The 16046-nt window shown below is 41.3% G+C and overlaps 1 protein-coding gene across 1 annotated transcript; it reads left to right on the plus strand.

Moving 5' to 3' along the window:
• The first annotated feature begins 4293 nt into the window (after positions 1-4293).
• On the plus strand, positions 4294-14899 carry dhodh (dihydroorotate dehydrogenase). The gene is made up of 9 exons (XM_015367927.2): positions 4294-4441; positions 7690-7902; positions 8772-8971; positions 10452-10534; positions 10898-11085; positions 11652-11765; positions 12501-12654; positions 13210-13369; positions 13494-14899. The coding sequence occupies exons 1-9, from the start codon at positions 4421-4423 to the stop codon at positions 13639-13641; spliced, it is 1281 nt and encodes a 426-aa protein (XP_015223413.2). The 5' UTR covers positions 4294-4420; the 3' UTR covers positions 13642-14899.
• The last annotated feature ends 1147 nt before the right edge of the window (positions 14900-16046 follow it).

A 16046-nucleotide genomic window follows, 5' to 3' on the forward strand; every position in this document is an offset into this window, starting at 1 on the left:
GTTGCAGTTGGGCGTGGTCACCAGCTGGAAAGCAGGCTCTAAGATGATGTAGGTGCACAAGTGGAAGGGGTCAGTGGGTTTCCAGTGATTCTCATTCTCCCCTGACCCATTGACCCAGGAGGGCCAATCAAGAGAACCTGAATCAGACATTAAAAGCAAATTGAAACGAATTAAGAGTTTCAGCATCACAAGCTCTTTGAAGAAATTTGGAATTGCCCATTCATATTCATTACATATCATTTAGCCAGGTCTTGACACTTCTGCACTACGCATGATCACATATTCTTTAAATATTCACATATTCTTTAAATACACATCTCCTCAACAACATGTTCTTCCAGATCCACCAGCAATTCTTCACATTACCCTTCCCATAATGCCACAGCTGAAATGGCACTGAATGGACGTGGCATTCAGATTCCCACTGCCTACACTACACTGCAAGCTAGCAGACCTCCAGGTGCAGTATCCCGAGTCCATCTCAAAATGCACACTTCCAGATATTTACAGTGCTCAGGCTTTTGATGGGATCAGAGGAAACAAATCCCCACAGCAGAGTCATCATCAAGCCCTGAGACAAGTGTGTCGATACCAAAACAGGAAAGTTCTGAGACGAAAGTCAGAACGTCTTTTTACCTCTAAGGATTTCAATATGTGTTCTGCACTTCTGCTTCAAAACACGTACACATTGCAGATATGCCTGAGCATTTCGGAGTCTAGCTGAAGTCAACGAGTGCCCAAATCTGCAAGTAAAACATCATCATGTACTTACAGCCATGAACACTATTTAAGATGGGCTTAACACAGAATTCAGTTAACACTGTTCCACAGCTTAAGAGTAAAACCATGGGAGACTAATGTTGTATAACAGCATTGCCATCTTGTAGCTTTATGTTGTCACATCTCAGAAGCTCCCTAAGACTGGACCTGGTCAGTACTGGGATAATGGACAGCCAGAGAAATCCATCTTGCTGCTGCAAGTGGTGTCAGAGGACCAATAGGTGGCACACCTACCTCTGGACCAGAATTTCTTATCTAACACCTCCAATCATATCTATTATTAGGCCACATGCACATACAAAACCGAATATCCTAGACAGGAACATACTTAACTTTTTAAAGACAAATCTAGCACGCCCATCCACAGACACAAACAGGCAGCACAACCACAAGGGAAAAACAAAAACTATGCAAATGATTCCTTGATTCTTTTTTCAGGTACAGCAAATGAAGATGGTAAGCATGGAAATCCTATGGAAATGATCAAGAGTCATTGATTGAGCTCCACTCTCCACTCTGCATGCAAATGCATGGGCCTGTATGTTTGTGGTACAGTGGCTTGTATGGTCTCCTTGAAAGTTATCCCCCATTTCAGTGGTAAAACACAGTATGCAAGTAACAATGCCAAACCTGTTTTAGCTGTCACCTACAGCTATATGAATGTAAACAGGAGGATGACCTTATTAGACATCATTAGGTTATAACATGTGTTGAAGGTGGCCTAGAACTATGCCCTACTATGAGAAATCTGGGGGCCTTGTTTGATCCTAACCTCTATTTTGATGCACAAATAAAAGCAGACTGTAAAGTTTTACCTCAGAAACATTGCTCACATTCAGTCTTTTCGTGATTACACTGCTAAATCACCAAATCTCGTCTGAATTACTACAGTGGTCTCCCTACCTGCTCACTAAACAAACGTTAAATGGCCCAAAACTCGGCTGCTCCACTTCCAACATGTTAAAGGCTCTGTGAGCACATTACTCATTACCCAGCACTTTCAGTTGCAAATTTTACTTTTAACTTTTTAAGCCCTGCACAACAAATCCCCACAATACTTGGCACCTCTCATCACTCCCTAAGGACCAAGTAGGGCTTTGCCTTCTGCTGGGGCACACCTGTTATTAGTGCCTTCCTATAGGTATACTGTACGTCTCAGGCTGCTTTCAGCAACTCTGGAACTCTCCCTGAATGTCTAAGAAATGCAAACTGTTTTATAGTTCTTAAATTTAGACTAAAAACATATCTGTCCTAGTCCGGCTTTTAATTGTTATTTGTCTTTTTTCCTTTTTATCTCTATCTCTTTATTTATAATGTTATATTGCTATACATCATTTTGATTATTTATACTCTGTTAATTGCCACAAACACTGTTGGAGTAAATGGGCAGTGAAATAAATCCCTGTAATCCTTCTTGACCGAGCACTGTCAGAAATTATGGGCGTAGTATACATAGCTTTATAAATATTGTTTTTGCACTGGTAATATAGATTTTAACTCACTAATATGTTTATTCCCTTCAGAACCCTGAGATGAGATTGTGATTCCTATTTTCATCTGAATACTAAATGCTTTAATTAACGTGTGGTTGATTTTCAGCTAATCAAGTCATCTGAATGAGCCTGGCGGATAATGACACAACATCTCTCAACCTTTGGTTTAATTAAATCTTCACCAAAAAAGATGCAAGACCTGCTGCAAAGCTGGAGCAATCAGGACAGAAAGAAATGAGCTGGCTTTGCTTTTTCAACAGAGATGTGACCTAGCCTCACCCTGCTCTCCTCAACCCCTCAGCACAGGCAAATGGAATCAAACCATAAGGCAGTGAATAGAACACAGAAACCATAATTGAGACACTTCATCACAAGGTGTTTTTTTTTCAGCTCCACACATCTACAGTATGTGTAACCTCCACAGACTAATGAGCTAAATGGCTTAATATTCATCTCAGTCAAAAGAGGTAGATGGCACTCATCAGCATCTCTACTCACCGTCAGAGTTATTTGTGGAGGGTCCACTTCTGTGTTTGCCTACTGGGACCTGTCCAATCCACCAGGCCTGATGTGTCTCCATCTGTTCCAGTACAAAATCCTTTGTCTCCCAGTCCATGCTGTGCAGTAGGCTCCCTCCATCTCCATTGCAGTGCTTCTGGGCTAGTGTCCAGGGCTTGGGCTGCCTGACGAACTCATAACACAATCCCCGAAACTTCTGCTGCCCAGCAGGACAATCACCTTCAGAAGCTCGCCCCCCTGAAATGAGTAAAAAGCCAGAGACCAGAGCGGCCCAGGCCTCGAATGCCCTGCTCAGGGTTCCCATTCTCATGCTCTGCCTATGGTACAAAATGCTGGCGCTATCCACAGTACCTGCAGAGCACGACTGTCACAGCCTCCTCCCATCCCAGGAAAATCAGGGACATCACTCACAAAACCCAGAGAGTCTATCATCACAGAGATCCCCTTCATTAGGGAAATTCCAGAACCTCCATAGTCAGCATGCAAATCCTCAAGTTTGCTTTACATAGCTTTTGGCCAACAAATGACATCAAAAAAACTTAAAAGACTCCATTGTAAACTTGGTTTATTGAGACAATATACAAGATTATATCATGCACAGCAGTCGAAAGAAAGAAGAGTGGAAGAGTAGTCTTTATTTTTAATTTAATTAACTTATTGCTTGATGCTTGTCTCTCTTATTTTAATTTCTGTCTCTTTTTGCTATATACCGTATTCTAAATTATTTGCTGTCATAAGTACTTACTCTACTAGCACAAAAATACAGTGAAGTGAATTAATAAATGGTTTACATAAACAGTACAAATATTTTTTTTGTCATACTATCATAGTGATGGGATTCAGAGCCTTATACAGTGTGATATACTCCTCCTTTAGTAATTTTTAAAAACTTTATAGGTCAGTTTCAATGTGGCAGATGACAATCAGATCAATAGAGGCAGGTAATATGGGGTGTCTTTCTTAAGGTCTTCCCTGTGAACGCATGGTACACATTGCTTTGACAAAGCACATTACAGAATTGGGCCAAATCATATTTTCAGCTTCTGTCTTGCACAGAATTGTTTTTCAAGTATAAACCACCTTGATTTACTCAGCTGTGAGTTATGCGCAGGGGCGTATTCGTTACAAAATAACTTTAACACAGTAAAAAACAAACAAACAAACAAAGCTGTTGATCCTTGCTTTCGTCTTCTCTAACTGATAAAATAATCATTTTCCTTTCCCCAAGAACGGATCACCACTTAAACCCGTCCATGGGAGTGACGGGACTCTTAAGGCACAGAGCTAGACTGTGCAATGCGGTTTTTACATACACAAAAGCCGGCAACAAACAAGCGTGCTGGACTGAGGCACGGTGGCAGGTGTAAAGCACTATTCAGTTTTTGATTCACAGAATTATGACTATAACGGGGATTTATTATATATTAGCTATCATCATTTGAATGTATTATATTAGAGCTCGTCTCACCACCCACAGATGCGGGTGTGAGTCACTGCTTGAACGAATGTCTCGTCTCGTGTATCGCGAGGTTTTCATCAGGAAGTTTTCACTCCAGTCCTTGAATGAGCACTTTTGTTGGAGCGGAATAGATTTGCAGTGTTGTTGACCACACTATATAACGATCCGGATGGCTGCGCAACTTTTGAAGGTAACAAGAAATGCGGTGCTCCGTGCAGTCGTATCATTATATTTGAGAAAGCAAGGAGTGTCCGGTCGAAGTGCTTGTAAAGTAATGTTCTTGAATAATGGTGGGGTTTTTTTGTCCTCGCTGACAAGATCTATTTTACCAAAGCATGTGAAAAGTGATTGATTAGTCTGCAATGAGCAGTTTGCACTGCACTCATCGCTTTCAGGAAAGTGCGAGACTGAAAAATGTCGAGGTGTACTTATTTTATGCTGTAATGTACCGAGGGCTTATGCTGACCTAGTACTACTACTGGTAGTAGCGATCAGTTTCGTGAAGAAGTAATTACGCTTTGATGACACTTTAAAAGGTCAAATTTGCAGGGTGAATTCGAATGGGAAAAAAAGCACAATTTACTGCACTACTCAGTCTGCTTGTGTAATTTTGTGTGCCAATCAGAAAAGAGCAAAGGTAGCCCGGAACTGAGCGTGCACGACCACGTGGAAGGCACAGGAGCAGAAATATAGCGGACTTTTCAGCAAAGTTGTGCTAAAAATATTCCTTGACAGGAGAAGAACACGGGAAGCCCGTCTCTACTAAGCGTCTATAACTTAGGAACTCCACAGCTAGATCAGTGAGCAGCAGCCTTGAACGACTTCTGATCGAAACTAATTCCATTCCTGTGGCTTTAAGCAATAGGAGTTTGGGATAGGGAGGCTGTTACTGTATGTCATCACCTTGGAAAACACGCAGAACACTGTTTGGATTAATAAATCCTACATTGCAGAAAGTGTAAGATGAAATTGTGTTTTCCAGATAGAACAAGCAGTTCTTGGTTTACAGTAGAAATGCGTTTGTGAAAACTTAAAATGAAAAATGATTTGTGTAAGTAGGGGTTGCGATCAGGGTTTACTTCAAACTGTAGGGCTAAAATTCCAAAAATGTCAACTTTTTCATGGAAGATATTGCATACCTTCTAAAAATCATATTAAATTAAGTCTTTGTTAATGTTTATTGGTTTCATGAACCCGATTACGTGAAATAAATGTGATGACTGATGTTAAGCATGGGGAGTGAATGGTATAGAAAATGTGTACACAAGTGTCCAAAAACGCACGTCTTGGCCTTTTAATTCTGTTCAAAGTCTAATAACATGACAAATATTTTTCTTATTTAGTTTTAGCTGATCATAAATTGTATACTGCTTTTGTAACTGAATGGTGGAAGTTTTCTACATATTCTTTGCATTGATTTTCATTAAAACATTTTTACACAGTAGCTAACTTTTAGAAATACATTGCTTTTATTTTAGATTTTATATAATATAAACATAAGTTAAAGTACCGAGACTGGTAAGGTATTGTACCGACTTAGTAAGGGGGAATGAGAGATGAAGGGTGGCTGAAAGAAGACATAAAAAGCAGAGTGTGCTGTTCATCCCGGTGTGTAAGTAGGTATACAAAGTGTTTATTATCTCAAGCAATCCGATACGTGGCCTGTGTTAACTTGAAACCCCAGTTAAATGGAGAAGTGATTCACCCTAAATCAGCCTTAGAAGTGGTATACGTTTCTGAGGCGTGCTAAACCAAAAAATGTTCAAATAAAAAGCATGTAAATTCAAGGATCTCAACCAGCTGTGTCTTGAAAGAAAGCAGGATATCCGTTTCAACAACATGGCTGGATAGGTTGTTCCAATACTCCTACAGCTCTTTGGGTAATGAAGTGTTTGTTCCTTTTTGTCGTCAGTTTTTAATGCACACCCTTTTATGGCCATGACTAGTGAAAGTACCATGTCGTATGGACATAGATTTGAGTATCTTCAGTATACGAATGATCATTTAGACCATGTGATTTTAAGATTGGATCAAGCGGGAACATATAGTAAATGCTGAATAGCAGGGGGCCCGGTATGGTGGGATACACCAGATTTGTTGGACCCAACTTAAAACTAAAATGTATGTGTTTTAAGTGCTTGAAATGTTATATTTGAACTGAAGATGGTGAAGCTTGAGGCTATATTTTCTATTGTCTCTAGTGTTTAGCTGAAAAAAAATTGAAAATTGTAAATTGAGTTTTTTTTCCGACTAAATGCTACAAGCATGTATGTTTTACAGATTTCATCCTTCGTAGGATTTATTTTGCCTTATTTAGTCCCTGCCTGGCCCTGTCAAAGCCTTTGTCACTTTCTTTAAACTTTCATGGATACGCAACAGTTTGAAGCGGTCATAAATTGCGGATTGTGTCTCTTCTCTCCACCCTGTTTTTATTGGAACTGATGGGGGGGGGCTTTTTCACTGGAGGTGAGCAAAACCCCATTGAAACGGACTGTGGTGTTGTAGCTGACCAAATAAGAGGTGTGAGGTCAAGGCACTCATCTGAGAGCCTCTTCTCGTTTGCATGACACCTTTCAGCTGCTTCATTTGCAAATTTGTATTTCAAATGTCCTTGGGGTTTCCTGTTTGAACTATTCTAATAGTAATCTTATAGAAATGTTCAATAACCAGCATGACTTTGGGCAGTCAGTAGTAGAGAGTGCCATGAATGTTGTGATTATGCCTTATCTATTCTATAAGCACATGACCCATCTGTTTCTTCCTTTTAAATGTGGTTGCCAGGGTGTCGGATCGGTGTGCCGAGTGTTTTTGTGCTGTCTGTGTGTTGTGAGAGATTGAAAACACCTGTGGAGACTCGGCCAATGTTTCTTCATTGAAATATTGAACGTTGAAATGTAGCAATATAGTTTCTCGTGTTTTAAAAGAAGGCATCTTGGTCTTTGTTTGCTACTTCCAATGGATCCCAGGGTGAATGAGTCATACTTCGCGTTTAATCAACGTGAAAGTAAAGGCAGTGGTGTAGAGAAGACTGTACTGTTGAAAGTGACACGCTGTGTCCGTGTGAGTTATTCTCTTTAGATTAATTTTCATCGTCCACAATTGCGAGTCAAGCCAAGCTTATTTTTTGTTTTTTTAAATCTTTTTACAGGTTTAGTTTCCACTTTCTTCATCCTGTCTGTGAACACTCTATAGAATGGTGTGAGGCTCAGATTGGATATTTGATCAGTTTTGATGTACTGGATATATTGATTTAAATTTAAACACTAAAAAAATAATAGAGAAATAGCCCCTGGGTGGCATGTTTTATAACCAAAAAAAAATGCTACAATGTAATCGGAAAGTTGAAAGATATATGAAAACATATTACTGTTAGAATTACAGATCACAGGAAGCTGTCAAAGTCTTTAAGACTTGAATAAACTGTATTTTGATCTGCAGAAGCGCCTGAAAGAGGCGGTAAAAGTGATTGGCTCAGGCGGGCTCCTGTTCGTCTCTTACCTCACCGCCGTGGGCGACGAGCGCTTCTACGCCAACCACCTGATGCCCACGCTGCAGAGGATTGTGGGAGCGGAGACTGCCCATGTCTTAGCGGTGCGCCTCCTGGCGCTGGGGCTCGTACCAAGGTGCCAGCACCAGGACTCTGCTGCACTGGTGAGTCTGGGAGGGGACTGGCAAAGAGAGGCACCCGGCCAGCTGGTTGTCCTTTCCCTCCCTCAGGGCTAAACAGAATTAGCATTCACGCAAGGTCAGGGACAGTGATTAGCGATCATTAGCTAATGACTCAGAAAAACACCGACATCAGCTGCTTCATCCTTTGGCCATTTTGTGGCAAGCATGCTTCACTGCCACGGGATCTTGTAATAATTGGGCTTCGGGTTAGGAAACATTTATATTTGAAATCCCGTTAAAGCACTTGAAGCTCAAAACGCGTTTCGTGCGATCCCAGGTCGACAGAATGGAAAGGGACGAGGGCGTGGGCCTGTTCTTTTTGTGTAGGAGTTTTTATTCTTTCTTTTTTTAATGGCTTCTCCTGTAGTTGAGAGCAGAAACACATTATGCAGCAAACGAATATATTGGCAGGAATGAAGAATAACAGATTCATTGTCAGTATATAAACTTTGTAATCAGCTTCACTAATGACAGCATGCCGCTTTGATTGGAGAGTGTTAAGGTCAAGGTAGCCATGCAGCAGTCGAGGAGACGTTAAAAGCAAGGCAAGCAGCACAGATTGAGTACACCCCAGCAGTACTTCACATACTTGCATTAGAGGAAGGCTTGTACTGTATAGTGGACAATAGGAGTTTGAAAGAGAGGTAGAGAGCTGAGTGTTGGAAATTGAAATACCATTGATATATGGGATATGAAATGGCAACTTAAGCAAAAAGATTAAACTTATATCACTGGTGAGCGAGGATGTCCAATGGAAATACAGAGATGCGAAATGAGGATATGCAGGTCCTTTTTAGGAGAAACTGAGGAGGCTCTGCTCCGCCCGGTCCCATCAGCGTCTCTCCCCTCAGGAGGTGCACGTCCTGGGCCAGCGGTTCCGGAACCCCGTGGGGATAGCGGCGGGCTTCGATAAGCACGGGGAGGCTGTGGACGGGCTGTACGGACTGGGCTTCGGCTTCGTGGAGGTGGGGACGGTCACCCCTCAGCCGCAGGAGGGGAACCCCAAGCCACGTGTGTTCAGGCTAGCTGCCGACCAGGCGGTCATCAACAGGTACCACCACAGGAGCTCCAGGACCCTTGTCCGAAACTGGGGGGGGTGCAGTTTCCCAGAATTGGGAATACAGGGCTTGGGAATGCCACAGCCCTTCCACCCTGCACCTTGCAGGTTTTCCTCTTTAAAGCCCCGGCACCTGAAGAGATAGCACAGGCTGTTAAACTGCAAGCATTACAGCTGGGTGTTCAGGTCCTTCATAGATTCGTTGAACAGAGGTACCAGTCCTAAAAGACAACGAGAAGCCAGCCTTGCCTTAAGGGCTGAGCTTCAGAGTGCTCACCAGGCTAAACATGTGCACATCTGGAGTGCTGGAGAGCTGATAGAGCAGCAGTAATAAACCTTTGACTTCAAAGTCTCTAACACTGTCATGTCCATCTCACAATGGCCACAAGTACAGGTCTGTGGCCTTACCAGGCCAAGGCAGAAATCTGTATATAAACATAATTAAAATACAACCAAGAACTTGATGTAGATTTAAGCACTTTTGCTTCTCATTTGGGCATCTTTATGCATTGAGGAGAATTTGTAGCTATTTCAGAGAAATTGAACTATGGGTGTATGAGACCCAAAAAGCAGAGAAGTATTCATTCAAATTAAACAAAATATTACCCGCGTTGCCATATTCAAAATTGCATGCATTTATAGGTGTTCTCATCTGTGCATTTGTGAAATGACTGAGCAGGTTAATTAAAAAATTTAAGTCTCAATTGAATATTATTGACTCTGATCTGCTTAGTTTAAGTGTAATATACCACAGACTTTCAAATTACAACTCTTACAGTTGTGCACTGATTATGACAGAAAACTTATTACATTGATCACTCGGGTACCTTTGAATCCAAATTGTCGTGTACATTTCCATGTAGTTTAAATGAGCACGGCATGACCATAGCTTGGGGCTTAATCGTAGTAGATTTTTATTAAATTTATTTTAACAGTACCTGTTTGATAATAAATTGCTTGCAAATCTAGAATTCCAACCATGGCTTTGGTTTGAGGGATATGTGGAGTACTTCAAAACACAGGCCAATATTTTCTGCCATGCAAATTGAGAGTTTGGGTTTTCGCTGCTTGTTTCTGTTGTGGTTTTGAATAGCAAATGTCACCTTCGTTTGAGCTGAGGATAGAACCGACATGCAATTATTTTAGTCTTCGTATAAACAACATGTAACCCTTTTGCCACACTAGTTTGCTAAACATCCTCGCAGTAGTGGTTCAAGCTAAAAATAAAGAAAAAATATCGAGAGGAACACATGCCTAACAAAAGCAAGTGAATAGGGGAGAGAACTGGAAGTATTGTTAAAATTATTAAAACAATGAGTATTATTTTATTTAAAAAGTTTGCCATGTCTTGTTCATTTGAGAGGAAATTCCATTTACAAGTGCACAATTTGTATGGTTTTATTAGAGACAGTAGTGAAATCTTTCTTGTCTATAACACCTTAGTCACAAGCTTACTACATATCGTCTTTTAAAGGTATGGTTTTAACAGCTGTGGTCATGCAGCAGTCCAAGAGAGGCTAAAAGCAAGGAAAGCATCACAGATTGAGCTGACAAAAGGTAACATTACATCCCTTCTGGGCTGTCCTCCTGCAGCAATAAATGTAATAGGAACAGAAGATCAAAATACAGTAACGCAGTTGAAGAATGATAATTTTTTATATACATTTAATCCCGGCCGTCTCTCTTTCTTGCTGGGATAGACTCCAGCTCCACCATGACCCTGAAGTTAGTGAAGCATTTAGAAAATTTATGGATGGAAGGATAAATGTAACCAGGAATCTGGAGTATTGACTAATATTCTGGATTCTAGCCAGTATCATATGTTGCATAGTTAAATATTAAGCTGAGAGAATAGTCTTTAGTCTTAAGTACACGAAATGCATCACCTTTCATTTGTGGGGTCGTCCCTGTCTTCTCAAGCTGGCCAGCCTCTCGGGATCAATCTGGGCAAGAATAAACTGTCCCGCGATGCGGCTTCGGATTATTTGGAGGGTGTTCGGACGCTGGGTCCTCTGGCTGATTACCTGGTGGTGAATGTGAGCAGCCCCAACACCCCTGGGCTGAGGGACCTGCAGGGCAAGGCAGAACTGCGACACCTGCTGGACAGAGTAAGGAAGTGTCAGGCCTCAGCTGTACTTCACTTTACTTGCTTGTCACTCCTGTCAGCTGTGACAGCTGATCAAAATACAGGAGTGCAGGAAATGAGTCTCAAACGTGTTCGTTTGTCTTCTATAAAGGCAAATGGCAAAGGCAGGTTATCTTTCGCTTGATCTGGATAATAAAACTGTTTAAGGGTATACATACAGTATATGCTGTTATACCAAATTGTGTTTTCAGGTTTACGTTAGAGATTTAACCTGTTAAACCTGTTAAATAATGTTAGTAAATACAAATATTTTCCTGCTAACAAAGATCTTACTTCTGTGATTTTTCATGTAAAGACACAACACATTTTGTATCCTGAGAGAGGCATGTAACACAAACAGCAAGGGCTTTTATTGCTGTCTAAGTTCTGTGGTTCAACCGTAGCACGAAAGCATTTTGACAAATTTAAGGAACATATGCGGGAGGCCTTTGTTGTTGGATATCCGTATTCCCACTACATATTCCCGGCAATCAGTAACTCTTTAGTGCGAGGTGGAGTAGCGGTTGTGAGCCCTGAGCGTCTCTCCAGGTCCTGAAGGTGCGAGACGCCCTGCAGCGTGAGCCCAGGCCTCCTGTGCTGGTGAAGATCGCTCCTGACCTCAGCCCTCGGGACAAGCAGGACATCGCCGAGGTCATCACTGAGGTAAGAGCACGTGCTGGTACTGGGCCACTGGGGCGGTTCTACTGGGCAAGTGATCCTCTACACTGTACCGGTAAGACAGGAGCATCATCACTTATATACAGTACATTAAATCATTCACATCAGGACGCTCAGTTGTGGAATATTCCAAAGGTATTGAATCCAATGAATTCCTTTTTGTTTTCACATCTACGAAGGAGAAATGGATATGCAAATGATGTTCTTGTTCCCAGAATCAAATTTAAATGCAGCACAAAAATAAGCAATCACCACCTGTCTGGAGCATTGCTTCTTACTATGATAACAAAGCTCCTTTTCACCATCTGTAGAAGTATATACATATTCACTATATACTGTATAAGCTGATTCCAAGTGTTGGTTATTTTCAAATATTAAACACTGCTAGTAAGGCAAGTACGTTCACAGTTTGTGTTTCATTTTGGACGAATTCTGCATGAAGGCAATGGGTCTTTTTCCTTTTTTGTCTTGCAGCTGTTGCTCCCCACCACAATTTAACATGTTTCTCATAATAATTGTACTTAAGTTTGATTGATTGATGTAATGGGAGAACATCTCCTTTTCTGTAATATTTCTGATCTACAGATATAAGACAGTGATGGTAATAAAAATCATGGGCTCCTCATTCATCGATAGGGAAAAAAGGCTATATTTTAGCATGCGGGTCTGCTTAGGGGCCTTGGCTTTTTGCCTGAGTGTGTGTGTGTTTGTTTGTTTCAGCTAGGGGTAGATGGGCTGATTGTCACCAACACGACCGTCTCTCGACCTGCGACGCTGCAGGACCCCCAGCGAGAGGAGACGGGGGGACTTAGCGGCACGCCCCTCCGCGAGATGTCAACACAGATGGTGTCGGAGATGTACCGCCTGACCGCAGGTAGGCAGTCTTCAGAGGTGGCACAGCCCAGCTGAGAATTAATTAAAGGAACGCTGCAGATCTTATAGGGGAAATCCTGTGCACAACTAAAATCGGAACTATACCACATTGCAGTTCAAAACGCATTCATTTTGCAATGATAGTGTGCTCCAGCACACTTTCATAATCTCACACTGCCAATCTAACATGCCAGTCCTACAATTACAACCCTCTGAGCCATGTAAACATGACATTCACATGTACCACACCTGTTACTCATGTGGTTTGATGCATGCATCCATTAGCACACTAAAAGGTCCATCAGGACATTGTAACATAGTAGGTTTTGTTGATGCTGGCATTATAAATGTATGCATTCATCTTGTAAAAGTAGCGCTACAAAGCCGTTGCTTATAATTACTCAGCCTTTGGACTTGGTGAAGTGCCTGTTAAAATCTGGATTAGATTTGATAGATTTTGTTTCTGAAAGTGGAATTATGGACCAGGCCCTGGGCTGCTTTGTGCTGTCAAAGGAGTGACACTTGCACACTCGTGTCTCTTGCTTTCTCCCACCAGGAAAGGTTCCCATAATAGGCGTCGGAGGTGTGAGCAGCGGGCAGGATGCTCTCGATAAAATCCGCGCCGGAGCCTCACTGGTCCAGCTGTACACCGCGTTCGCTTTCCAGGGTCCTCCGATAGTCGGCAAGATCAAACGGGAACTCGAACAGCTGTTGAAGTAAGTGAGGGCCAAGTCCGCATGAATGATGCTGAAGTACATGAAAGACGTCCAGAAGTCGTGGGCTGTTGCATTCTATCTGGCTCCTCCTGCAGTGACGTTTATATGTTTTTCTACTTTCCAGAGAACAAGGCTTCACAAACGTCTCTGAAGCTGTGGGAGCTGATCACAGGGCCACAAATGGAAAATCACCCATCACTCAACATCCATTGAGAGTCAATGTGCATGTGGCCTCCAAACCAACAGTGCAACAGGTGGCTTCCACTTTATAGACTTATGAAGATGGACATGGACTTTCCATTTCTCATTTAAACATAAAATCTGCACAAGCTGGTTTGGTGTAGGTATGGCATGATGCCAGCAACTTGAGCACGCCGGAAGCTTAAGAAATGCAAATTTTCAAGATTCTGGTGTAAGTGATTGTCGCTCTAGAGTGCTGTGAAAGAGGTGCTGCATGATAATGAAAAGCATAACAGTGAAGACAGAAGCAGGTTTTCAGTGGAGGTGTTGGAAACAGTATTGGCAAAGTTATTGTTGCTTCATATATTGTTTGTGAAGGATCATCAACAATGAGCTTCCAAGACTTTAAAAAGTGTTAATTTTAAGATTGTTTAGACAATATTGAGGGTTGGATGAGTTTCTTAGCAAAATGTACTGTATTCTGAAAGATGCAGTAACTGCTGTGCTTAGTCCATTCGGTCAATAGTGAAGTGTAGCAATGAGTCAATAAGGTTTAAGAGGTGGTTCAGCCTTTAATATAGCAGTTACAGGCTGAGGAGTAAGTGCGTATCCTAAATACTCTTTCTTGACTAATGTATTTTCTCAACTGATAAAAACAATTGGAATTAAACTTTCAAAATGTGCAATGTCTGTGCTTTGCAATCTAAAATATGTGGATGCATGGTATATTTTGGGTTACACTTTTGTGATGAGCCGTTGTGAGAAAAGTTAAATTGCATTGCAGTTACCATTTATCAAATCCCTGCAGATGAATATAGAAAGCCAAATTAATTTATACAGCAATGAAACATGTACAAAAAATGCTGGTCTCACCCAAAAACAAGGATGTTATCTTAATTATTCACATACTGCCCCTTTGGCATTTAAGTCTTTGGATGATATGCTTATGTAGAAAAAAAAAGTAATTTCAGAATACTGCTTTACATATTCCATAGATAGGAGTGAAAATAAAAAAGAATGGATCTACAGTAGAGTTTGAAATAGAAGCCTGTGATATGTTGAGATAATTTTTTTCTCCTTTCAGCAAGGACTGTGTTAGCATTTCTCTCTATATTGCTTCCCAGTCTTTTGACTGAATGAGTACAAACCAGCTGACTTAGTGATAACTGTGCAGGCACACTAATTTTAATGCGGTTATCCTCTCATGTACTCTGTTGTATGTATGGTTGTCCTAGAGATCAGTATCTGGGCATAGTTTCCATGTACAAATGTTCAGCTGTCACTTTAAATGTGTTCAGGCCAGATCATTGATTTAATATTTAAATAAAAACTGTTTGTCTTGGTTTTAAATTGTTGAAACAAGAAATGTTATATTAAGTGTCTTGGGTGTGATCCATACAATTGAAATGCGTAATAGGGTGTGGACAAAACTACAGCAAGCAGTGATCTTCATACAGTGTCTCCCATATTATTCAAAACCCTTATGAAGTAGAAACAAAAACATTTAAGTTAGATTATGTGTCTTAAAAAGTGATACCATGATCATAGCAACAATCGTATTTGTCATGGTTAATTGAATTCTACAAAATGAGGGTCACTTTTATTCATCCCTTGAGGAATCCCTTTAAATAAAATCCAACAAATCTACAATAACATTCCGCTCTTTGGAAGTCAAATAGAAGCCCCTGGAAGTATACGAAAACCTCTGAAGGTTTCCTGTTTCCCTGGAGCACAAAAGACGGAAACACATGAAAAACGTTCAGTAGTAGCAGCATCCTCAAGATCAAGGTCAGAAAGCTCTCACAAAACTGCATGAGAATTGTCATTGACCTCTACAAGTTGGAAGATGACTGTAAAAGAATCCACTTAAAGCTTAACCTACCACTTTCTAGTGTGATGTCCCTTGGGAAGGAAATTAAGACTACTCTTAGAGTAGTCACCTTGCCAGAAATAGAACACAAGTGTAGTCACCTCATCCGCAAAAAGTCAGTCCAATTGATTATTTGTTGTTCAGACCCAAGAGAGCAAGAGACCAAAAAGGAAACTAAAGGGTCTGAGGGACCAAGATCAATTCTGTGTGAAGGAGTGGTTGTATATACTGTAGTATATGTGGTAATTATGTTATTCTTGCTCGTGGGATAGTAGTGGGAATTTATTTTTCAGCCACACTGGATGAAGGCAATTGATGTGCTAGTGGAAGTTTGCTTTCAACAGCCGGCAAGCAGGACAACTGTCTGTGACTCGGTATCTCCGTGTCGGCAGGGGTGGCAGAGATGTCAGGGGCTCTGGGGATCAGCTGCTGAAAGATTATTCCAGACAGCAGCTTCAAACCCTTAAAGTCTGCTACCTGAGAGACATTGCCTGTTCCCCTTCCCCTGATGTGAGTGAGGCACCAGCTGAGATCTGAATGGCAATATGTTGAAGTATTTTTAGAAAACTCAACCAAGATCTCCTGACATTTTGTCCAGCAGTGTGCACATACACACCCACAAATTCA

Source organism: Lepisosteus oculatus, chromosome 20 (genome assembly GCF_040954835.1).
Source record: "Lepisosteus oculatus isolate fLepOcu1 chromosome 20, fLepOcu1.hap2, whole genome shotgun sequence".
Taxonomy (NCBI): domain Eukaryota; kingdom Metazoa; phylum Chordata; class Actinopteri; order Semionotiformes; family Lepisosteidae; genus Lepisosteus; species Lepisosteus oculatus.

Coding starts and splice junctions, on each gene's coding strand:
- dhodh (XM_015367927.2), top strand. CDS start 4,421: ATGGCTGCGCAACTTTTGAAG. Junction 4,442..7,689: donor TGGCTGCGCAACTTTTGAAG/GTAACAAGAAAT, acceptor TTTGATCTGCAG/AAGCGCCTGAAAGAGGCGGT. Junction 12,655..13,209: donor GATGTACCGCCTGACCGCAG/GTAGGCAGTCTT, acceptor TTCTCCCACCAG/GAAAGGTTCCCATAATAGGC.